General features: G+C 52.1%; 1 protein-coding gene across 4 annotated transcripts in view; it reads right to left on the minus strand.

Annotated features, from left to right (window-relative positions):
- Window positions 1–813: 813 nt before the first annotated feature.
- Window positions 814–24012, minus strand: part of CGN (cingulin) — a 44639-nt gene continuing 21440 nt past the window's right edge. For 2 of the 4 annotated variants that reach the window (XM_088460958.1, XM_088460957.1), the window contains 21 exons: window positions 19884–21006; window positions 19674–19762; window positions 19513–19582; window positions 19186–19284; window positions 18859–19007; window positions 17140–17278; window positions 16548–16751; window positions 15259–15407; window positions 14052–14193; window positions 13353–13565; window positions 12696–12908; window positions 12348–12554; window positions 12007–12264; window positions 11749–11919; window positions 11240–11401; window positions 10096–10185; window positions 7290–7373; window positions 6914–7032; window positions 4699–4807; window positions 4403–4566; window positions 814–2083 (listed from right to left, as the gene is read on the minus strand). In XM_088460958.1, the coding sequence (XP_088317084.1) occupies window positions 1954–2083; window positions 4403–4566; window positions 4699–4807; window positions 6914–7032; window positions 7290–7373; window positions 10096–10185; window positions 11240–11401; window positions 11749–11919; window positions 12007–12264; window positions 12348–12554; window positions 12696–12908; window positions 13353–13565; window positions 14052–14193; window positions 15259–15407; window positions 16548–16751; window positions 17140–17278; window positions 18859–19007; window positions 19186–19284; window positions 19513–19582; window positions 19674–19762; window positions 19884–20990 (4068 nt within the window). In that variant the 5' untranslated portion in view covers window positions 20991–21006 and the 3' untranslated portion in view covers window positions 814–1953. The remainder of the gene's footprint in view (window positions 2084–4402; window positions 4567–4698; window positions 4808–6913; window positions 7033–7289; window positions 7374–10095; window positions 10186–11239; window positions 11402–11748; window positions 11920–12006; window positions 12265–12347; window positions 12555–12695; window positions 12909–13352; window positions 13566–14051; window positions 14194–15258; window positions 15408–16547; window positions 16752–17139; window positions 17279–18858; window positions 19008–19185; window positions 19285–19512; window positions 19583–19673; window positions 19763–19883; window positions 21007–24012) is intronic. The other 2 variants (XM_088460959.1, XM_088460960.1) reach the window with 2 other exon arrangements.

Genomic DNA, 24012 nt, shown 5'->3' on the forward strand with positions numbered 1-24012 from the left:
CCTGTAGGGAGAAGTCTACATTACTGCCATGTATAGTGAGTGCAGAGGTGATAATGTCTATACACACAGTTCTCTATGTAAGATAGGAGAAGGGACCATTGCAGGGGCTTCCTCAGGTCACAGTAACACCCAGGTATCGGATGAGACCTCTTTGCATTGTAATCATCAATCTATGGATTAGCGCAGGAAGGAGGCGGCTATAATAGAACATCTGTGTCGTGGTGATAAAACCATTGTGCGATCACACGTGGTCTGTGGTCACTATGGAATACACGCCACTCTGCCACGTAGTGCGGGGGCCGATCATTTAGGGACCATTAAATAGTCACTAGCTTCGTCCTTCTCTACCAAGAAAACGACTGTACCCGAAACTGGCCAGGAAAATGCCACAGCAACAGATGCACCAGAGCACCTCGCTGATGGGCACAAGCCGCAGGTGCGTGGCCGCTCGCTGAGAACATGGTGAAGGAGGGTTGTCGCCCTTTGCAGAGGACGGTTTCCCTGCTGACATTACCAGAGACACAGTGACTCGGGAAGCGCGAGCCAGGTCGGCCAACTTGGTCACGAGAAGATCCTGCCAAAATGCGCCCCCGACACTCACCCCTTTTTCCCAGTCATGGCGTTCTCTCCGTCCCACCTCCCCAAGCTGCGTGTTACAGAGAGTGACTGGCAGCAGCGGGACGGACGCGTTTTGTGCAGTAAACCATTCCCGTAGGGGGTTAATTGCTCTATAACAAAGGTATACGTGACTACTTCAGTCATATTATTTCCTGCCAGTAACGTTACACCTACTAAACGAATGACAAAACCCTGTACAAAATCAGAGGTGCTTTTATTTCATGAGCCTGAATCATACATGGCACGGAGAACAGCGCTCCCAGATCAGGTATAAAATCACATATTCCCCCATACAAATAATCAGGATCCGCTCATCACAGAATAAACCGTAGGGATCGGGGCAGGTGGGAGTCCCGTTATTTCCCAGGACACAGACACCTTATCGTATCCCCAGCTGTGGGCAGGACGTCAGGATCACTCCCGAGTGTGGTGCACGATATACGGCCACAGCCCAGACCTGTCTGATGGGGCTCAGTCTCCGATGTGTGTAAGTTATACTTCTATGCCTTCCCCTAATAACCCATGCAAATATATATATACTCCCAGGAACCATCCCATTATAATCTATCACCTATATATTTCTGTGCCCCCTCCTCCATATAACAAAGATTTGTACAGTGATATAACACTGTCATAAAACATTAAGTTACAAAATTACAAACGTGCAACAGGCTGTGGGTAAAGAAGGGAAATCGTGGCGCAATGACGAGTGCGTTCAGCAGCACGCTTCCCGGGCGGTGAGTGGAGGCAGAGCGTAAATGAGGCTCGCTGGTGTCTGCTCGCAGTCAGTCATGGAGCGAGGTCATGTAAGCATTAGTGAGGCACTCATCGGATGGAGCTGGAGAGAGAGGATCTAGCACCTTATAAAGGTCTCTGGGGAAGGAAGAATGGCCCACACAGAGGCTGACGCAGCAGGAAGAGCCCTGACTAGTTACATACAAGCAGTAGGGATCAGGCTGTAGTCAGCAGTAGGGATCGCTTCCTTGGAAAGGCACAGTGGGCTACATTCACCCCTCATGCTCAGGTCACACCTCCTGCAGCAAATGTCTGGTGCGGATGGAACGGACAATGAATGTTTGGAGCTGGGGTAAGGTTGGGTGGAAGCTGGGTACAGTGTCCAGCAGTGCAAGGCAGGTATTTACATTCACCGAGAACAGGTCATCCAAAGCTCAGGCTCATCTAGAGGCCGTTCCATGAGAGTGAGACACGCAGCTGGGCCCGAGCAGATCCCTGGGTAACACAGTAGCTGAATTATCTCGTCCGGTATTGGCCCAGTATCTGGGGCGCTGGATAACGGCATTGCCAAGAGATGAAGTGTCTGTTCCACCCAACTGGTCAGCAGGAGCTGGTCTGGAGATTACCCTCGGTCAGGAGAGAGGTTATAGAGCTGGGGTTATATGAGCCACCAAACTCGCCGTCGGAGCTGAAGTCATCGTCATCTGCGACAGGGCGGACCAGCTTGCGTCTGCAGGGAGTAATGTAAAGACATTGTAATAGCGTCTTACGGAGCTAGGGGTCGATGCAAAGTTGTGAGTAAATTGGGCGCACATTACTCTAAAAACCATTTGCGTGCGTTCATTTGTGAGCATGCAGAGTGCGAATTCACGCAAAGTAACGCTACGCGGACAGCAGTACGGTCATCCCTGCATCAGCTGCCTGGCCGGTTATACAGGGGATAGGTTTCATACATCTATCTGGGATGTCATAGTGAGGACTCTACTCTGCATTCTCAGAGGCTCAAGTGTGACAGCCTGCGAGTTACAGGCAGCAGTCAGGTGTCACGGATTTAGCTGCGAGCTCTAAAGAGGCAATTTATTAAAACAACCATTAAATCTAGTGGCTAAATCACCATCCTGCTCCAATCTGCCTCTGTCCTGCTCATCCTCCTCCAATCTGCCTCCATCCTGCTCATCCTCCTCCAATCTGCCTCCATCCTGCTCATCCTCCTCCAACCTGCTCATCCTCCTCCAATCTGCCTCCACCCTGCTCATCCTCCTCCAATCTGCCTCTGTCCTGCTCACCCTCCTCCAATCTGCCTCCATCCAGCTCATCCTCCTCCAATCTGCCTCCAACCCTCTCATCCTCCTCCAATCTGCTCATCCTCCCCTACTCTGCCTCCATCCTGCTCATCCTCCTACAATCTGCCTCCATCCTGCTCATCCTCCTACAATCTGCCTCCATCCAGCTCATCCTCCTCCAATCTGCCTCCATCCTGCTCATCCTCCTCCAATCTGCCTCCATCCTACTCATCCTCCTCCAATCTGCCTCCATCCTGCTCATCCTCCTCCAATCTGCCTCCAACCTGCTCATCCTCCTCCAATCTGCTCATCCTCCCCTACTCTGCCTCCATCCTGCTCATCCTCCCCTACTCTGCCTCCATCCTGCTCTTCCTCCTACAATCTGCCTCCATCCAGCTCATCCTCCTCCAATCTGCCTCCAACCTGCTCATCCTCCTCCATCCTGCTCATCCTCCTCCAATCTGCCTCCAACCTGCTCATCCTCCTCATCCTCCCCTACTCTGCCTCCATCCTGCTCATCCTCCTCCAATCTGCCTCCATCCTGCTCATCCTCCTCCAATCTGCCTCCATCCTGCTCATCCTCCTCCAATCTGCCTCCATCCTGCTCATCCTCCTCCATCCTGCTCATCCTCCTCCACTCTGCCTCCATCCTGCTCATCCTCCTCCAATCTGCCTCCATCCTGCTCATCCTCCTCCAATCTGCCTCCATCCTGCTCATCCTCCTCCAATCTGCCTCCATCCTGCTCATCCTCCTCCAATCTGCCTCCATCCTGCTCATCCTCCTCCAATCTGCCTCCATCCTGCTCATCCTCCTCCAATCTGCCTCCATCCTGCTCATCCTCCTCCAATCTGCCTCCATCCTGCTCATCCTCCTCCAATCTGCCTCCATCCAGCTCATCCTCGTCCAATCTGCCTCCAACCTGCTCATCCTCCTCCAATCTGCCTCCAACCTGCTCATCCTCCTCCATCCTGCTCATCCTCCTCCATCCTGCTCATCCTCCCCTACTCTCCCTCCATCCTGCTCATCCTCCTCCAATCTGCCTCCATCCTGCTCATCCTCCTACAATCTGCCTCCATCCTGCTCATCCTCCTCCAATCTGCCTCCAACCAGCTCATCCTCCTCCAATCTGCCTCCTACCTGCTCATCCTCCTCCAATCTGCCTCCTACCTGCTCATCCTCCTCCAATCTGCCTCCAACCTGCTCATCCTCCTCCATCCTGCTCATCCTCCCCTACTCTGCCTCCATCCTGCTCATCCTCCTCCAATCTGCCTCCATCCTGCTCATCCTCCTACAATCTGCCTCCATCCAGCTCATCCTCCTCCAATCTGCCTCCAACCTGCTCATCCTCCTCCATCCTGCTCATCCTCCTCCAATCTGCCTCCATCCTGCTCATCCTCCTACAATCTGCCTCCATCCAGCTCATCCTCCTCCAATCTGCCTCCAACCTACTCATCCTCCTCCAATCTGCCTCCATCCTGCTCATCCTCCTCCATCCTGCTCATCCTCCTCCATCCTGCTCATCCTCCCCTACTCTGCCTCCATCCTGCTCATCCTCCTCCAATCTGCCTCCATCCTGCTCATCCTCCCCTACTCTGCCTCCATCCTGCTCATCCTCCTCCAATCTGCCTCCATCCTGCTCATCCTCCTACAATCTGCCTCCATCCAGCTCCTCCCCTGCTCTGCCTCATCCTCCCCTACTTCGTTCTCCCCATTCCGTACCCCTCTCCTCCGTTTTCTCTTCAATAAGTAAAAGAGATTCACTTACTTAGACTCTTTCTCCATCGCTTTGACGCGCGCTTGCAGCTGCTCATTAATCTCGTGCGCTTCTTCCATGTCTCGCAGCGCTTTCTTCCGCAAACCTTCCACCCGCTCAATCTCTTCCTCAGCCTCATCCACCTGTCGCTTCAAGGCCTTCACCCTCAGGTTGAGCTGTGAGAAGAGCAGAGAAGCCGTCAGGTCATTTATTACTGGACTGTGACATAAGAGGAGGGCGATGGGCGCTATAGTGCCTGACGGACGGACAGACGTATGGAGCACCCCCCTCCTCTCCTCGGTTCTCACCTGGTCCTTCTGGTCATTGACCTGAAGTCTTTCATCTTCCAGCTGGATGTTCAGTTCCTTCAGTTTTCTCTCCAGCTTCCGGTTAGAAGACAGCAACATGTTCTTCTCCCTGACACACAATAGAGGGAGGGGTCACCCCCAGTATAACACCACCCTCTCTATATACCGGTACATGTCACCCTCAGTATAACACCATCCTCTCTATATACCGGTACATGTCACCCTCAGTATAACACCACCCTCTCTATATACCGGTACATGTCACCCTCAGTATAACACCACCCTCTCTATATACCGGTACATGTCACCCTCAGTATAACACCACCCTCTCTATATACCGGTACATGTCACCCCCAGTATAACACCATCCTCTCTATATACCGGTACATGTCACCCTCAGTATAACACCATCCACTCTATATACCGGTGCATGTCACCCTCAGTATAACAACACCCTCTCTATATACCGGTACATGTCACCCTCAGTATAACACCATCCACTCTATATACCGGTACATGTCACCCTCAGTATAACACCACCCTCGCTATATACCGGTACAGGTAACCCTCAGTATAACACCACACTCTCTATATACCGTTACAGGTCACCCTCAGTATAACACCACCCTCGCTATATACCGGTACATGTCACCCTCAGTATAACACCACCCTCGCTATATACCGGTACATGTCACCCTCAGTATAACACCACCATACTCTCTATATACCGGTACATGTCACCCTCAGTATAACACCACACTCTCTATATACCGGTACATGTCACCCTCAGTATAACACCACACTCTCTATATACCGGTACATGTCACCCTCAGTATAACACCACCCTTGATATAGATCGGTACATGTCACCCTCAGTATAACACCACACTCTCTATATACCGGTACATGTCACCCTCAGTATAACACCATCCTCTCTATATACCGGTACATGTCACCCTCAGTATAACACTACCCTCTCTATATACCGGTACATGTCACCCTCAGTATAACACCACACTCTCTATATACCGGTACAGGTCACCCTCAGTATAGCAGAACCCTCGCTATATACCGGTACGTCACCCTCAGTATAACACCACCCTCTCTATATACCGGTACATGTCACCCTCAGTATAACACCACCCTCTCTATATACCGGTACATGTCACCCCCAGTATAGCAGAACCCTCGCTATATACCGGTAAGTCACCCTCAGTATAACACCACCCTTGCTATATACCGGTAAATGTCACCCTCAGTATAACACCACCCTCTCTATATACCGGTACATGTCACCCTCAGTATAACACCACCCTCTCTATATACCGGTACATGTCACCCCCAGTATAGCAGAACCCTCGCTATATACCGGTAAGTCACCCTCAGTATAACACCACCCTTGCTATATACCGGTAAATGTCACCCTCAGTATAACACCACACTCTCTATATACCGGAACATGTCACCCTCAGTATAACACCATCCTCTCTATATACCGGTACAGGTCACCCTCAGTATAGCACAACCCTCTCTATATACCGGTACAGGTCACCCTCAGTATAGCACAACCCTCGCTATATACCGGTACAGGTCACCCTCAGTATAACACCACACTCTCTATATACCGGAACATGTCACCCTCAGTATAACACCATCCTCTCTATATACCGGTACAGGTCACCCTCAGTATAGCACAACCCTCGCTATATACCGGTACAGGTCACCCTCAGTATAACACCACACTCTCTATATACCGGAACATGTCACCCTCAGTATAACACCATCCTCTCTATATACCGGTACAGGTCACCCTCAGTATAGCACAACCCTCTCTATATACCGGTACAGGTCACCCTCAGTATAGCACAACCCTCGCTATATACCGGTACAGGTCACCCTCAGTATAACACCACACTCTCTATATACCGGTACATGTCACCCTCAGTATAACACCACACTCTCTATATACCGGTACATGTCACCCTCAGTATAACACCATCCTCTCTATATACCAGTAGAGGTCACCCTCATATAGCGAGGGTTGTGCTATACTACCGGTACATGTCACCCTCAGTATAACACTACACTCGCTATATACCGGTACAGGTCACCCTCAGTATAACACTACCCTCTCTATATACCGGTACATGTCACCCTCAGTATAACACCACCTTTGCTATAATGACCCTCCCCCAGCCACCCGTCCCCCGGGTACCTCTCCTCAGATTGCAGCCTCTCCTGGATCTCCTGCAGTCTGGCCTCCATCTGAGACGTGTTGGCGCTGGGCTTCTGCTGGCCTTCCATGCTAGCCAGGCGGCTCTTCATATCTTTGTTCTATAAAGTGATAAATAAAGCAACAGAGACTGTGAATGCTGGGAGTACCGCCTTGTCTAATGTACTCATATTATATAACGTGTATTATATACATAGCATAATGCAGTGTCCCAGTGTTGCCATGTCTTGTGTAGCAGTTCCTAAGCATTATCGCCACCTAGAGGCCAAGGAAGATAACTGCACCCATGCACAAGCCAGTGCCTTTACATGGAAGACAGATGAGGGAGGAATGAGGTCCCGCCCGGCCCAGCACCTACCTGTCTCTCCAGAGAGATCTTGTCACACTCCAGATCCTGGCGACTGGTTCTCTCCTGCATCAGCTCTGCTCTCAGCTGATCCATCTGCCAGAGGATAGAGAAGGGAGAAATATCAGACATGACCACTAGATGGTGACCAGCACCACGGAATCAGCAGCGCAGTGTAGGGAGCACAGCACCACGGCATTAGCAGAGCAGTGTAGGGAGCACAGCACCACGGCATTAGCAGAGCAGTGTAGGGAGCACGGCACCACGGCATTAGCAGAGCAGTGTAGGGAGCACGGCACCACGGCATTAGCAGAGCAGTGTGGAGAGCACGGCACCACGGAATTAGCAGAGCAGTGTGGGGAGCACGGCACCACGGCATTAGCAGAGCAGTGTGGGGAGCACGGCACCACGGCATTAGCAGCGCAGTGTAGGGAGCACGGCACCAGGGTATCACCAGAGCAGTGTAGGGAGCACGGCACCTTGGTATTAGCAGGGCAGTGTAGGGAGCAGTGTAGGGAGCACAGCACCATAGTATTAGCAGAGCAGTGTAGGGAGCACGGCACCTTGGTATTAGCAGCGCAGTGTAGGGAGCACAGCACCTTGGTATCAGCAGAGCAGTGTAGGGAGCAGTGTAGGGAGCACAGCACCTTGGTATTAGCAGGGCAGTGTAGGGAGCAGTGTAGGGAGCACGGCACCTTGGTATTAGCAGGGCAGTGTAGGGAGCACAGCACCTTGGTATCAGCAGAGCAGTGTAGGGAGCACAGCACCTTGGTATTAGCAGGGCAGTGTAGGGAGCAGTGTAGGGAGCACAGAACCTTGGTATTAGCAGAGCAGTGTAGGGAGCACAGCACCTTGGTATCAACAGCGCAGTGTAGGGAGCACAGAACCTTGGTATTAGCAGGGCAGTGTAGGGAGCACGGCACCTTAGTATTAGCAGCGCAGTGTAGGGAGCAGTGTAGGGAGCACAGCACCTTGGTATCAGCAGAGCAGTGTAGGGAGCACAGCACCTTGGTATTAGCAGGGCAGTGTAGGGAGCAGTGTAGGGAGCACGGCACCTTAGTATTAGCAGCGCAGTGTAGGGAGCAGTGTAGGGAGCACAGAACCTTGGTATTAGCAGAGCAGTGTAGGGAGCACAGCACCTTGGTATCAACAGCGCAGTGTAGGGAGCACAGAACCTTGGTATTAGCAGAGCAGTGTAGGGAGCACAGCACCTTAGTATTAGCAAAGCAGTGTAGGGAGCACAGCACCTTAGTATTAGCAAAGCAGTGTAGGGAGCACAGCACCTTGGTATTAGCAGAGCAGTGTAGGGAGCACAGAACCTTGGTATTAGCAGAGCAGTGTAGGGAGCACATCACCTTGGTCAGTGTAGGGAGCACATCACCTTGGTATTAGCAGCGCAGTGTAGGGAGCAGTGTAGGGAGCACAGCACCTTGGTATTAGCAGAGCAGTGTAGGGAGCACAGCACCTTAGTATTAGCAGAGCAGTGTAGGGAGCACAGAACCTTGGTATTAGCAGAGCAGTGTAGGGAGCACATCACCTTGGTATTAGCAGCGCAGTGTAGGGAGCGCAGCACCTTGGTATTAGCAGAGCAGTGTAGGGAGCACAGCACCTTGGTATTAGCAGCGCAGTGTATGGAGCACAGCACCTTGGTATTAGCAGCGCAGTGTAAGGAGCACGGCACCTTGGTATTATCAGAGCAGTGTAGGGAGCAGTGTAGGGAGCACGGCACCTTGGTATTATCAGAGCAGTGTAGGGAGCACAGCACCAGGGTATCAGCAGAGCAGTGTAGGGAGCACAGCATCTTGGTATTAGCAGCGCAGTGTAGGGAGCACAGCACCTTGGTATTAGCAGCGCAGTGTATGGAGCACAGCACCTTGGTATTAGCAGAGCAGTGTAGGGAGCACGGCACCTTGGTATTAGCAGCGCAGTGTAGGGAGCAGTGTAGGGAGCACGGCACCTTGGTATTATCAGAGCAGTGTAGGGAGCACAGCACCAGGGTATCAGCAGAGCAGTGTAGGGAGCACAGCACCTTAGTATTAGCAGAGCAGTGTAGGGAGCACAGCACCTTGGTATTATCAGAGCAGTGTAGGGAGCACAGCACCTTGGTATTATCAGAGCAGTGTATGGAGCACAGCACCTTGGTATTATCAGAGCAGTGTATGGAGCACAGCACCTTGGTATTATCAGAGCAGTGTATGAAGCACAGCACCTTGGTATTAGCAGAGCAGTGTAGGGAGCACAGCACCTTGGTATTATCAGAGCAGTGTATGGAGCACAGCACCTTGGTATTAGCAGGGCAGTGTATGGAGCACAGCACCTTGGTATTAGCAGGGCAGTGTAGGGAGCAGTGTAGGGAGCACAGCACCTTAGTATTAGCAGAGCAGTGTAGGGAGCACAGCACCTTGGTATTAACAGGTGAATCATACATAACATCAGGTAATTAGAACACATTAGCCATTAGTTACATGGGCCATACACAATAATACAGAACAGCAGGTAATTAGAACACATTAGCCATTAGTTACATGGGCCATACACAATAATAGCGAACAGCAGAGCTGGATCCCGGGGCCCCTCAGGTAACACCCAGTGACAACACAGCAGCCTGCCTACCGTGCCTGGATTGGTACCAGTGTGACCATTTATGGGGCACCTGATGGGTCATAAGAACTATAATGAGTCAATGAGGTCTGTGTCTGCTCACCAAGGGTCGCCATGAATGCCCCAGATGGAGGACTGCGCACCCACCACTGCCCCTCCCCAGCAAAGCAAGACCTCCCAATAGGAGCCCGCCAGATTCATTTATAGACGGCATTACCTGGTCCCGGCTGCGGTTTACCCGGTCGGTCAGAAGTTCCACCGTGTTCTTCTCCTCGTCCAGCTCCACCTCCAGATGTTTCAGTTTGTCCTGTAGAAATGAATCTGTTATATTATACAATATCAGCTTCTCACATATGAAAGTAACTGCCCTTTACCCAGCGACTCTGATAGGCTGGTACTGGCACAAATAGGGAACTGTGATTACAGGACAGGAACTCAGGATTTATAGTTCCATGTGTTCCCTCCACAATCTTCTCACATCAGTGCGACAGGAGCCCAACACTCAGGGCCTGACTCAGCCAGATACGCACATGAGAGTACGCACGCACTTGGACGATTTTTCCGAAATGCATATGCATTGCACTGTGCTTGCGCAAGCTAGCCAGTGCAATCGGGTAAGCGAACGAAGACTATACGACCCCTTCCGACAGTGATTGACAGGATGTGCCGTTTGTGGGTGGTGACGGGGGGTGGTCGGGTGAACGCAGGTGACGGACGCAGTGGGGAGACTCCGTGCACACAGGAAGTTGCCAAGATCCTGTGCAAGGTCTGGTCAACCACTGTTATGCAAATGTGGTCGATGGTTCTCGATGTTACCAATGTTTACGCTATCTTGCGTACTGATCAGGCTTTGAGTAAAGGGAGATGGGCACTTTAATATGGGGCTGGGCGTCTGCATTTTGTGCTGCGGTCTTTGTGTGTATGCATTGATTAGCATATACACGCAGCGGCTGGGCGCGTGCGTCTGCTAGCGTGCGTTCCTTGCTGAATCAGGCCCTCAGTACACTCATCTCCTGATATACTCTGTGCTGCTGGGGACCCTGCTCCTCCCACTATATAACTCTCAGTCTGTGACTTCCTGCTGCCTCCATTCCCCTCCTCTCATCATGTCACTGCCCCTGTCACATACAGCCCTGTCCTCACTAACACATCCCTCATCTCCTGATATACTCTGTGCTGCTGGGGACCCTGCTCCTCCCACTATATACCTCTCAGTCTGTGACTTCCTGCTGCCTCCATTCCCCTCCTCACATCATGTCACTGCCCCTGTCACATGCAGCCCTGTCCTCACTGACACATCACTCATCTCCTGATATACTCTGTGCTGCTGGAGGACACAGCGCTCAGTCAGTAAGACTCACCTCCAGCACTTTCACCTGTCGGGAGCGGTCGTCCTGGAAGCGTTTCTTGGACTCTATGTCCTGCTCTAGGCTCTGCAGCCTCTGACTGGCCAGCTCCTTGTCCAGCACAGCATTCTCCCGCTCAGTCTGACTGTCCTGCAGAGCTTGCTTCTGCCGCAGCACCTGGGAATAGAGGTAGAGTGTGTTGATGTGCAAGAGCGCCACCTACTGACACTGGACAGGATAGAAGTACAGTTTAATAAGCAATACTTCCTTCTTGGTCAGCATCTTCCAGTCGGTGTAATGTTTAGTGAACACAATGGAATTTATGACAGATGTTATATCTCCTACTTCCCTGTCTATATACATTATAAAGGTCTCTCGTCGTGATCTGCAATCTATAAAATATGACTGCTCCCTACAGATTCTTCTGACTGTCTAAAGTGCAATTTCTAGGATCCCCAGCAGGCAGCAGAGCTCCTGGCTGCAGCTGTCCATTAGGGACAGACTACCCGCGCTGGGCACCTTACCTCTTCCTGCAGCCGGCTGACACCGAGCTGCAGTTTTTCAGCCTCGGCTGCCTTCTCCTTGGCCTGTTTCTGAGACTCGTTTATCTCCCTGCGGGATTTCTCTTTGTATTCTTCCAACTGCTTCTGCAAGATCTGTAGGGAGTCCCGAGACTCGTCCGACATGTTGTCAAGCTGAGGAAGGAGAAACACCAGTCAGCACCATGAATCTGACCATGTACCCACCGGCCCACCTCCTCCCTCCCGGTCACCAGCCCTCACCTCTCTGGTCAGCTTCTCCATGGATTTGTCCAGCAGGCGCTTTTGCTCCTCCAGCTCATTCTTGGTCTTCTTCAGCTGGTCCTTCTGCTTCATTTCCTCCTGGTAACACTCTTGTAGCTCATCGTACTCCAACGTCAGACGCTTCAAGCTCCTCTGAGCCTCATCCAGCCTGCTCTCCAGTTCCCTCCTTTGCATGGAAAATTCCTGGCCCTGGTCGGTGGCTTCTCCCAGAGACTCCTCCATCATCTTCTTCTGAGCCTTAAAGGGAGAGAGCAATTATTAATTTCCCCCGGGCCTACAACCTCCTACTGCACAGGTGGTTTATGGACATTAACGCTCACTTCTAGTTTGCCGACTTTGTCCTTGAGCCGAGTCTCTGCTCGTTGGAGGTCATCACAGAACGTCTTCAGCTCCTTCAGCTGGGCCTCCAGTCCCAGGATCTTCCTCCTGAGATCATCGTTCTCATCCCGGGCGTCCTGCAGGGAGTTCTCAATAACCTGCCGAATACGATCTGAATCCGCCTTCTCATCCTCTAACTTCTTCTTGGTCTACAAGGGAAAATATTACAATATTTAGGGCAACACTAATGTTGGGAGCGGCACGTGACATCGTCCTGCGGCTTCTGTGCCGTCATGTGTTCTTTTATCACGTTTGTTTTGACCTGAATAAATCAGAGCTCAGAACCTCACCCTGAAGAGCTCCTCGTAGTCCTTCTTGGTCTGTTGCAGCTCTCTGTTGAATTGATCTCTCAGTTTCTCTGTGTCGTGGTCATGTCCGGACACCTCCTGTTTCAGCGCCCCCTTCAGAGAAGAAAGCTCCCTGTCCCGCTGGTGCAGACTGTCTTCCAGTCGCTGTTTCTCCTGGGAATGTTGTTTCACCTGATCCTGGAACTGCTGCAGCTCCTGTGGAGGGACAATGCAGATGTAACATTTGGAATACAAAGCCACAGAACGTTTCATGCGGAACCCAAAATTACACAGAAGGTGGTGGTCAGGATTATGGTGACGTGAATAACCTTTAGAGTCATGGAGGAAGCAGGTCACGTGCTTAACTCATCAAATTGTAAAACTCGTCCATCTAGGGCCTAAATAGCTGCTAAATCTTCTCCTAGTCTGGACCAACAAAAGAGACCACCGGACTTATTGCTGCAGGCTGCTGAGGTTCCCTGGCCAAAGGCCCCAAAATCAGGAACTTAGGGAGAAAACTGGTAATTAAAATGAACGGACAACCCTCCTAAATATGTATTTGTTGATTCTCCGTCATTGTGATGGCGTCAGACAGATAACACAGACTGTAGGCCTCTAAGCAGGCCTAGAATCAGACAATGAGCCCTCCTGGCTCCTCACCTTCAGGAGCTCGTCGTAGTCCCTCTTGGTCTGTTGCAGCTCCCTGTTGAACTGCTGCTGCAGTTTCTCAGTCTCCTGGTCATGACCGGACACCTCGTCTTTTAGTGCCCCCTTCAGGGCGGAGAGCTCCCTGTCCCGCTGGTGCAGAATATCTTCCTGCCGCTGTTTCTCCTGTAAGAGCTGCTTCACTTGCTCCTGGAACCGCTGCAGGTCCTGCCAGCCACAGATGGAATGTAATGCAAGGTGTGTGTAAAATATATTACATCAGTATAAAGTCCATCGCTACCCCCTCCCAGACTGTCCCTGGACGCATAACATTCCCTCTAAGGAGCAGGTTGACGTGTGCCCCAACCATCTATCAATACTGCAATAAAATCCTTGGTCACATTTGCCAGACAATTGGTCCCAAACTGTTCTATGTAAGAGCAGGGGTATAAGGCAGCACGATGTGTGGATGAGCTTCCCCAAAGAGGACACAGCCAGCCTTTATGCAAAGGCCTGGAAGCCATTCCGTCCTGAACTGAGCACTATGGCCACGAACTTCACAATGGATGCCCTACAGGACACTGGAAAGCTGTAACGTACTGTAGGTACTACGCGTAGACACGTCCTGACCAATCCTTCAGGGGTCTGCATACATCTGTCTATGTTCTATACTTGTTCAGCGCAATGGAATAAGATAATTACAATGGTGCCAACCTTTCTCGCAGTCTCAACTTCCCCAGGATCCACAGAGCCTTTCTTCACCTGGCCCAGCTCTGACTGCAGGAGGGAGTAGCGGCCTTTCATCTCATTCAGCTCATCCTCAAACTCCTCCTTCTCCAGCTTCAACTGCAACACCCTGGGGCCCGGAGAGAAGCGTCAGATGAGCTACAGTCACAGTCCCCATGAGGCAGCTGCTGGTGTCAGATGAGCTACAGTCACGGTCCCCATGAGGCAGTCGCTGGTGTCAGATGAGCTACAGTCACAGTCCCCATGAGGCAGTTGCTGGTGTCAGATGAGCTACAGTCACAGTCCCCATGAGGCAGCTGCTGGTGTCAGATGAGCTACAGTCCCCATGAGGCAGTCGCTGGTGTCAGATGAGCTACAGTCACGGTCCCCATGAGGCAGTCGCTTGTGTCAGATGAGCTACAGTCACAGTCCCCATGAGGCAGTTGCTGGTGTCAGATGAGCTACAGTCCCCATGATTCAGCTTCTGGTGATACATTGATATAATGACGGAGGATATCTTCCACCAGCAGCTGCCACAGCAATACCCTACAGACAGGTTTCCCTTCCCTCCAACCCATCCCGTTGCTCCCAGCCCTTTCCTCTACCCCATCCCGCCATACCCTGTCCTTTCCTCCACCCCATCCCGCCACACCCTGCCCTTCCCTACACCCCATCTCTCCTCACCCTGCCCTTCCCTCCACACCCTGACTTCCCCCACCCCATCTCCCCTCACCCTGCCCATCCCTCCACCCCATCTCTCCTCACCCTGCCCTTCCCTCCACCCCATCCCACCACGCCCTGCCCTGCCCTCCACCCCGCCGCACTCTGCCCTTCCCTTCACCCCAACCCTCCTCATCCTGCCCTTCCCTCCGCAACATGCCCTTCCCTTTACCCCACCCCGCCATACCCTGCCCTTCCCTTCACCCCAACCCTCCTCATCCTGCACTTCCCTCAGCAACATGCCCTTCCCTTCACCACACCCGACCCTTCCCTCTACCCCACACCCTGCACCCTCACTACACAATCAGGTCAGTAAGTCCCATAATACTGGGCTCTGTTACATAACATATAAATGGGGCATAAACTTTCACTTTAAACACTGAAATTATACTCTTGATGTGAATGTGAGGAGATGGGAAAATAATACCAGCCAGAGCAGATGTGAGGGCTAATGGGCCCCCCAGGTGATACTCACTCTTGCTTTGCGCTGCGCAGCTCCTCTTTATTCTTCTGGAACATCTCTTTCCACTGGTTCATCTCATCACTGCTCTCCTCCAACTCCCGCTGCAAGTTCCTCACAACCTGATTTATCTTCTGACGCTCAGACTCCAGACTCAGCTGGTCCTAAGGAGCGAATACAGACAGAGCTACAGCCTAGGGGCGGGCGGGGACAGACAGATAGGGTAGTGGCTTGACAGATTGAGGGGGATGGGGGGCGATAGAGGTGTGACTGGACAAACCGATGGAGAATACAGAGAGGTTAATGCTGGGTAGACAGGTAGTCAAAAGATGGAAACAAGTAAGGGGAGCAAAACTGACTAATGGAAATTAAGGGAAAATAGGATGAGGACATTATAACACAGGTAGGATAAGTATAAGAGATGGGACAGGCATGGCAGGGAGGAGGTGTAGGATGGCACAAGAAAAAGATAAAGGACAGGAGGGATAAGAGGATATAAGACAGGATGAATAGTGTGTGGATGAGGAGAAGCCACAGGACAAGCAGGGTGATGAGAAGATGTAGGACAAGCAGGGTGATGAGAAGATGTAGGACAGGCAGGATGAGGAGAAGCCGTAGGATACGCAGGATGAGGAGGAGAAGCCGTAGGATAGGCAGGATGAGGAGGAGAAGCCATAGGATAGGCAGGATGAGGAGAAGTCATAGGATAGGCAGGATGAGGAGGAGAAGCCATAGGATAGGCAGGATGAGGAGAAGTCATAGGATAGGCAGGATGAGGAGGAGAAGCCGTAGGATACGCAGGATGAGGAGAAGTCATAGGATAGGCAGGGTGATGAGAAGATGTAGGATAGGCAGGATGAGGAGAAGCCATAGGATAGGCAGGATGAGGAGAAGCCGTAGGATACGCAGGATGAGGAGGAGAAGCCATAGGATACGCAGGATGAGGAGGAGAAGCCATAGGATAGGCAGGATGAGGAGGAGAAGCCATAGGATAGGCAGGATGATGAGAAGATGTAGGACTGGCATTATGAGGAGAAGCCATAGGATAGGTAGGATCAGGTGAAGCCATAGGACAAGCTTGATGATGAGAAGATGTAGGACTGGCAGGATGAGGAGAAGATGTAGGACTGGCAGGACAAGACGACGTAGGACAAACTTTTAAGCATGCACATTTTTCTGAGATAGTTTAGAACCCATCACCGACGGAAGCAGACACCTAGCATGGCAGAACACACAGCTGGACAAAGAACTGTAATGAAGATGATATCTACACTAGAGTGTGTATCCCTGTCACTCTCTAGTACCTGGGACACATTGTCCATGTTCTTCCTCAGCTGCTGCACGTCATTCTGGTACTGCTGCCTCACATGCTCCATCTCCTTGTCGTGATTGGCCACTTCATCTTTCAGCGCCCCCTTCAGGGCAGTCAGTTCTCGCTCCTTCTGTCTCAGCACCTCCTCCTGCTTGTGCCGAACCTGCAGCACCTCGTCCAGATCCTCCTGCAGCTCCTACAGGGGCGGAGCGAGTGTGGTGGGACCTGACGCATTCTGGTGAGCTCACTCTTCTGACAGCGAATACGTACTGATAATATGGATCTCATATGTTGGGCAGATAGAGCCTGTTATTCTACGAACCATATAGGAAATGACTGCCATAATGACGGACATTATATTCCAAGGGGAGGGACTGTGGACACATGATGGGTCGGTCAGAACTGAAGGTGACTGATCGGGGTTATCAATCATGTTAGTAATGCTGGAGATAAAGCAGAGGCTCCGTTTTACCCACCTCTGTAAAACAGGCACTAGCAGCGGCAGCTAAAGCAAGCCATGGCATCAAGCTGGCACACAAGGGAGTAGCTTGCCTGGGGCCCAGACAAAAGGGGGCAACGCTTACCTTGAGTATGGCATGCTTGTCTCCAGGCAACCCCTTTGTTCTTAGCTGGTTCACCTCTTCCTTGGTGTCCAGCAGTTTCACCTCCAGCGACCTCAGCTTCGTCTCCACCTGCTCTTTGCTCATCCGCACTTCAATTAACCTATCCAATAGAAGCCAACAGTCACCGACATGTAAGCTCTTCTGCCCAGAGTATAGGATATTGCTTCCAGAGGCTCTAATACAGTAGCACAGCGCCACCTCAAGGTGGTCAGGGGACACCACACTCCTTCATTACTCCTAACATGGCACAAGGTACACATTGTACCCAAGGCCAGGTCCATAGATCAGCTCTAGGACTGTCCAGGAGGTCATTCTCATGGGGCCATTCTCCTGTAAGCTTGTGTGCTGTGATTGTGGCTGTTACGGCACAACTGTCTGGCTTGGTATGGTAAATAATGTAATAATGCGACCATTATCTAGACATAACGCCACAGTAAGTAAAAACGCCAATACAAATACAAGTCATGGAAATGATCACCAAGCCTGAGACCCGTCCTTAGTGCACATTACCCAGGCTAAACGTCACAGCTTCATATACGCTCAGTATATATCATATGCAGCCCAGTAACAAACAATAACATAACCTTCCCAGCTCAGCTGCTGCCAAACCATAAAACTTCAGGTGTGTTATATAAAAATGGCCGGCGGTCTGCAGGATAAAGCTACTGGACAATGCGGCAGCCATGTTACGAATAGACGCTGTTTCTCGGCTATGAAACAGTACATGTGGTGTGCCTACAGGTGGCACTATTGACCTCATAATACATGCAGTATCCCACAGTTTACGCTTTTTTTCTGCTGCGTGAGAAACTCGTCCCGCATCCTGCTCCAAGGCGAGGGTATACTGATATCAATGTTACAAATTAACTTGCAGCCTGTAAAGTGCCCCCCCTTCCCCCTCACATAAACATGTAACACGTCCCCGTGCTCTCTAAGCCACACTATTTCTATATATACTACTAGAGAGTCTACGGAATGGGGATTTCAGGTGTGTTTATGGCGTCTGAAGGCAGAGAGTTATTTCTGACAGAAGGGAACATAGGGCCTGATTCAGAGCCGGTCGCTATTTGCGCTCGTTCGTCCAGAAAATAGGGGTGGCTATTCAAATGAACCGTTCGCTGTTTGCGGTCTGTTCACGCCTCTAGGTTTGAATGAGCAAACAAAACTTGCGGTCGTTTTTTGGGAAACTACGCCCCCTGGCCGCTCGCATCCTACGTCATGTCCGCTATTTATTAGATTAATCGAGTACATCGAACAGGGTATGAACTGCTCGCTATTCTTGTGGTTGGTTTTTGTTACCAGAATTTTGCGAGCAGTTCTGGCTAAAAAAAAAACCAGTGACGTGGTCAATGACGCTGCTGTATTAATTATGCACACCCATAAAACGCCCATTTTGACCTTTAAGCACGCCTGCGTTCTGATCTCCACTCCCCGTTTTCAAGCACCTTCCCCTGTTACCACCCACATACGCCTCCACCTGTCACTCAAAATAGCAGGCACTCGCTATTTTGCGAGCACATGAATTTCGGCCGCACTGACTGGTTCGCGCATGCTTATAACGATCCGTACGCATGCGCAGTTGGGCAAACATCGCTCGGAGCGAACGAGCGGCCGCTTATGAGTGACTCTGAATCAGGCCCATACATCTGACTGCTCAGACGTGGACGGAGCTGCACTTACTCCTGAGACATGGCGTTCAGCTCATTCTTCTTCTTCTCCAAGTGTTCCTTCAGCTTCTTGCATTCCTCCATGTTCTCCTCCAGCTGGATCTCCAGCTTTTGCACTGGGGCCTTGGGACGATCTCGAGATACCTCCTGCCTCATCCTCTGCTGTAGGGACCGATATGATGCGCTTATTAAGAGTAACCCCAAAACCTAGTTTTCTAGCATATGAAGCAAATCACGGAAACAAAGACTATGTAGACTTCATTGCTACAACAAAAGGGAACGGCAGTATAAAAGGTCACTACGGCTGCCCGCCATTACAGGGATATCCGTGTGGTCTTACCGTCATCTCATCATCCAGCTGCTGCAGCAGTTCAGAAACTCTCCTCTCCAGTTCCTTCTTCTGAGAGACCAGAGTCCTGGTGTCTTCTGCTGGGGAAGCCTACAGAGATATCACCAGTCACTTATGTCACAAGACAAGACAGTTCCCCACCGCCCACAATGACTGACAGGCAGCCTGAACACCAACCGCCACAGAAATGGTGTTCGCGCCAGCGGACCTTTATAGACCATGCAGCCGACAGGTGCAGTTTTGTAACACCGAGATGTCATGCTGAGGACACCTCCGTAAGGGGCCTGGGATACCGTCCCTTTTTCTTTGCTTGCTTACCCGGAAAGACTGAAACTTTTCCAGGAGGAGGTTGGTCTTTTTTCGCAGAAAAGTTTCACTGTCGTTGGACCTAAGAGAGAGAAAAGCAGGTATATAACACAGAAAGAGAACGTACACAAAGAATAATGGAAACAAAAAGGTGGCGGTTCAGACAAACTAACCCGTCCCGGAGGATATTATAGATGATCTCGCAGGTGGGATCGCTTCCATCCTGCTGCTGGTCCTTCAGAAGGTCTGGGGTGCTCTTCAACTGGTGACAAGAATATAAAACAATCTATTACACTTATAATTACTACAGCGCACAAGAAAAACAACTTCCCAGTTTTATTCCTCTTTGTACTGGGAGACAAAGTGTAAAGGTGACACGTTACCTGCAGTTCTGATTGGACAGTCCTCTGCTGCTGCCTCTGGGTCACCGGTTCGTCCACCAACTGCGTCAGCCATTCTGTAGTCAGCTTGGTCTTATTGATGTCCTGACGTTCCACAGGCTGCCTGTTAAAAGATCGGCTGGCAGGGTTGAGATTTTGGTTCTGCTCTTGTTGTATGTTCCTCTCTGTGGTTTGCACTTCTCTGGAATCCGCCGCGTCCTGGTGAGGCCTTCGTCCGTCCAGGCTCTGAGAGCGCTTCCGCTCATCTTTCATGGCCTGGCTTCTCCTTGCCGTCCGTCCCCTCATCTGGACCTTGCTGTCAAATTTGTTGATGAGTGAATCAACAGAGGAGAGTGGCTTCGTGTCGATGTCTTCGCTCGGCAGCTTTGGCGATGAGGGAAGGCCGTTGTTCCTGTGCAGCGATGAACGGGAGGAAAAGGATGTCGGCTGTTGACTGGTCGCTGGTTTGAACCCGCCGGTCGTTTGTTCGCCATTGTCTTTTTTCCTTAGGCTGCTGCGACTGCTCGACGACTGGGAGTAGTTAGTGTCGAGGGTGTAAGACCGCTCACTGTAATGCCCGTCAAAGCCATAGGAGTCCTCTAATTCAGGGTCTGCTAAGGAGCCATGTGACTGGGACCTCCTCAGCTCCTCCCGGCGGGCAGGTTGTAGGGCCCGGGGCTTGCTGCGGTGCCTGGTGCTCTGCTCCTCGTCAGAGGTGCTGCTGTACTGTGAGCCAGCCTGGGCATAGCCTTTACTTTCATAGGGGTTCTCCGGCAAGTCCAACTCCGAGCTAGTGGATCGGACTGTCCTGCTAGCCTTTGAAGTGATTCCCTGGTACTCGGGTGTGGGGTTGGGAGACAAGTTTCCGTAAGTGTTGTCCGTTTTGATCTGCACGCCATAAGAAGATTTGGATTTGTCCCCGCTGTTCAGCACCACGAACGGTTGTCCGTCTATCCCTTGCACGCGGACAGCCACGCCATAGGACTCCTTCTTGGACCTTCGGCTTTTTGGTTTTCTGTTTTCCTTCAGGTCATCGATGAATCGGATCTGGACACCCTGACCCATAGGCATGTACTGGTCAGCCATGTCGCCATGAATATTCCTTTCCATTCACCGAGAGGCCTTTCTGCAGAGAGAGGGAGAGGAGAGAGGGGGGACACGTTGAGGATCTGGTCTCACTTCCTTGTATTCTATTTAGTTATGCTGCCCAAACGCGGGTCTATCCTGTCGGATATGTTAATGGTGTATCCAACAGGTCTCTAGCGAGAAGCCAATAGACCTGTTACCGTCACACCCATAAACTAGACGCATCCTTCAAGTTAAGAGAATTTTTATCGTGGCCGCTGTCTGTTCTTAGGTCCCCGGAGTCGCTCTACTCCCTAATTGTTTCTGTAAATGGAATTCGCCAGAAATTGTGTGGTTTTTTTCTCCATTTCTGAAACATTTTTAGCTTCTGAATATATTTCGGAAAGTATGCATTTTAGGAAATAAAACAAAATTATACGAAAGAGTGATACTAAAACGGTTTAATGTTAGAAAGAATAAGCAAAGTCATAAAATCTAATCTAAAACCATGCATGCAATATGGCCTACAGACATGTAACACCTGATAAATAATGCTGACGCTCACATGAGGTAATAAGGAATCACCGTCAGTATTATAGTACAGGGACTGTCATTGTAAGACACAGCGCTCAGTCCTGGGCCCATCACCCGGCACATAACAGGCCGGGCCCGTCGCCCGGCGCATAACAGGCCGGGCCCGTCGCCCGGCGCATAACAGGCCGGGCCCGTCGCCCGGCGCATAACAGGCCGGGCCCGTCGCCCGGCGCATAACAGGCCGGGCCCGTCGCCCGGCGCATAACAGGCCGGGCCCGTCGCCCGGCGCATAACAGGCCGGGCCCGTCGCCCGGCGCATAACAGGCCGGGCCCGTCGCCCGGCGCATAACAGGCCGGGCCCGTCGCCCGGCGCATAACAGGCCGGGCCCGTCGCCCGGCGCATAACAGGCCGGGCCCGTCGCCCGGCGCATAACAGGCCGGGCCCGTCGCCCGGCGCATAACAGGCCGGGCCCGGCGCATAACAGGCCGGGCCCGTCGCCCGGCGCATAACAGGCCGGGCCCGTCGCCCGGCGCATAACAGGCCGGGCCCGTCGCATAACAGGCCGGGCCCGTCGCCCGGCGCATAACAGGCCGGGCCCGTCGCCCGGCGCATAACAGGCCGGGCCCGTCGCCCGGCGCATAACAGGCCGGGCCCGTCGCCCGGCGCATAACAGGCCGGGCCCGTAGCCCGGCGCATAACAGGCCGGGCCCGTCGCCCGGCGCATAACAGGCCGGGCCCGTCGCCCGGCGCATAACAGGCCGGGCCCGTCGCACGCATAACAGGTCGGGCCCGTCGCACGCATAACAGGTCGGGCCCGTCGCACGCATAACAGGCCGGGCCCGTCGCCCGGCGCATAACAGGCCGGGCCCGTAGCCCGGCGCATAACAGGCCGGGCCCGTCGCCCGGCGCATAACAGGCCGGGCCCGTCGCCCGGCGCATAACAGGCCGGGCCCGTCGCACGCATAACAGGTCGGGCCCGTCGCACGCATAACAGGTCGGGCCCGTCGCACGCATAACAGGCCGGGCCCGTCGCACGCATAACAGGCCGGGCCCGTCGCATAACAGGCCGGGCCCGTCGCCCGGCACATAACAGGCCGGGCCGATCACCTTGGGCTATGGAATAACTCCTCCCAGAGTTATCCCAGTACTATGGCCGTTGTATAGGCAGTAACCTGCCAGGCAGCATTTTTCAGCCCCTTCATGTCCTCTAACCTGATAAACAGTACAATCAGGAATATGCAATTCACTTACAGCGCATATCACCTTCAAGTCTATGGACAGCCATGCAGCTATAATTTAAAATACATTGCATAACCTAAAGAGCTGACACTTTATTCTGGTAACAGAAAGGTACCGGGCATATTGATAATAAAGGTCAGACCAGCCTTGCATCCCCTCCCATTCAGCAGTGCATTATATAGCAGTTATAACTGCGTAGAATGTACGTATTTTACGGTGTCATGCTTTTTATTGTGACGGCTAGATTCTCCGACAGGTCCTCTAACTTGGGCTTGTCAGCACCCCCCCCCCCTCTGGACTGGACACAAAGAGCTGAACATTAGCCCAGTGTCCTCATATCTACACAGTCACAGTCTGCAGCCAACACTAAGTGGAGGGAGAGAGATCCCTAGGTGAGGCTTATCGCTGTGCAGGGCCCAGATAGGGACACAGTGCCATAAACCCCTCTCAGGCTGCACCGGTAACGTGGGAACAGAGGTATATGGAACGTTAATATATGTGCAGAGCGCACAAGGCACTATGGACAAACGCCATTTCAGAGAACACGTAGCCATGATAAATCTCCTGTCACCCTGACTGGGTCTATCAGGGAGCTAAGAGACCAGACAGATCAATACACAGGGACTATAAACCTGCTTCCCAAATCTCCTAGCCAGAGAGAAAGTGACGGGAACGGCGGCAAAACAATGCCCAGAGCTGACTCAGTGATTATGTACCCAGGTGACGTAGGGAAGGGTGTGCCTCACATTCCTGCCACAGAGACTGTCACTCATTAATCCCATAACACGGACTGGTTACAGGAAGAAGTGAGAGCGAATGCTCACCCCAGCGCAATACACAGTCTACTTCCACACTCAGGCGCAATACATGGGGGGCTATACCCTGGGGGGTGCTGCCAAGTGGCAAAGGGCTCATACATCAGGGTGCATCAGTGGGAATGTGGTGTCATATGGTGCCCACACTGCAGAACCATCATCATCGCACAGTTAGGTCTCTACTACACTCCCTCCCCCCCCCCACACCCGGAATACCGTGCCAGTCATTGTACCATTCCCATGGACACCCGTGCCCGAGGCGACTAGTATGACGCTGCGAGTCACAGGGGACTTATATATCACCTACATCACACTGCTGGGATACACTACTACCCTCACCGTGTATACACAGAGCCCCACACACACTACTACCCTCACCGTGTATACACAGACCCCCACACACACACTACTACCCTCACCGTGTATACACAGACCCCCACACACTGCTACTACCCTCACCGTGTATACACAGACCCCC

Source organism: Taudactylus pleione, unplaced genomic scaffold (assembly GCF_031769625.1).
Source record: "Taudactylus pleione unplaced genomic scaffold, aTauple2 ptg000997l, whole genome shotgun sequence".
Taxonomy (NCBI): domain Eukaryota; kingdom Metazoa; phylum Chordata; class Amphibia; order Anura; family Myobatrachidae; genus Taudactylus; species Taudactylus pleione.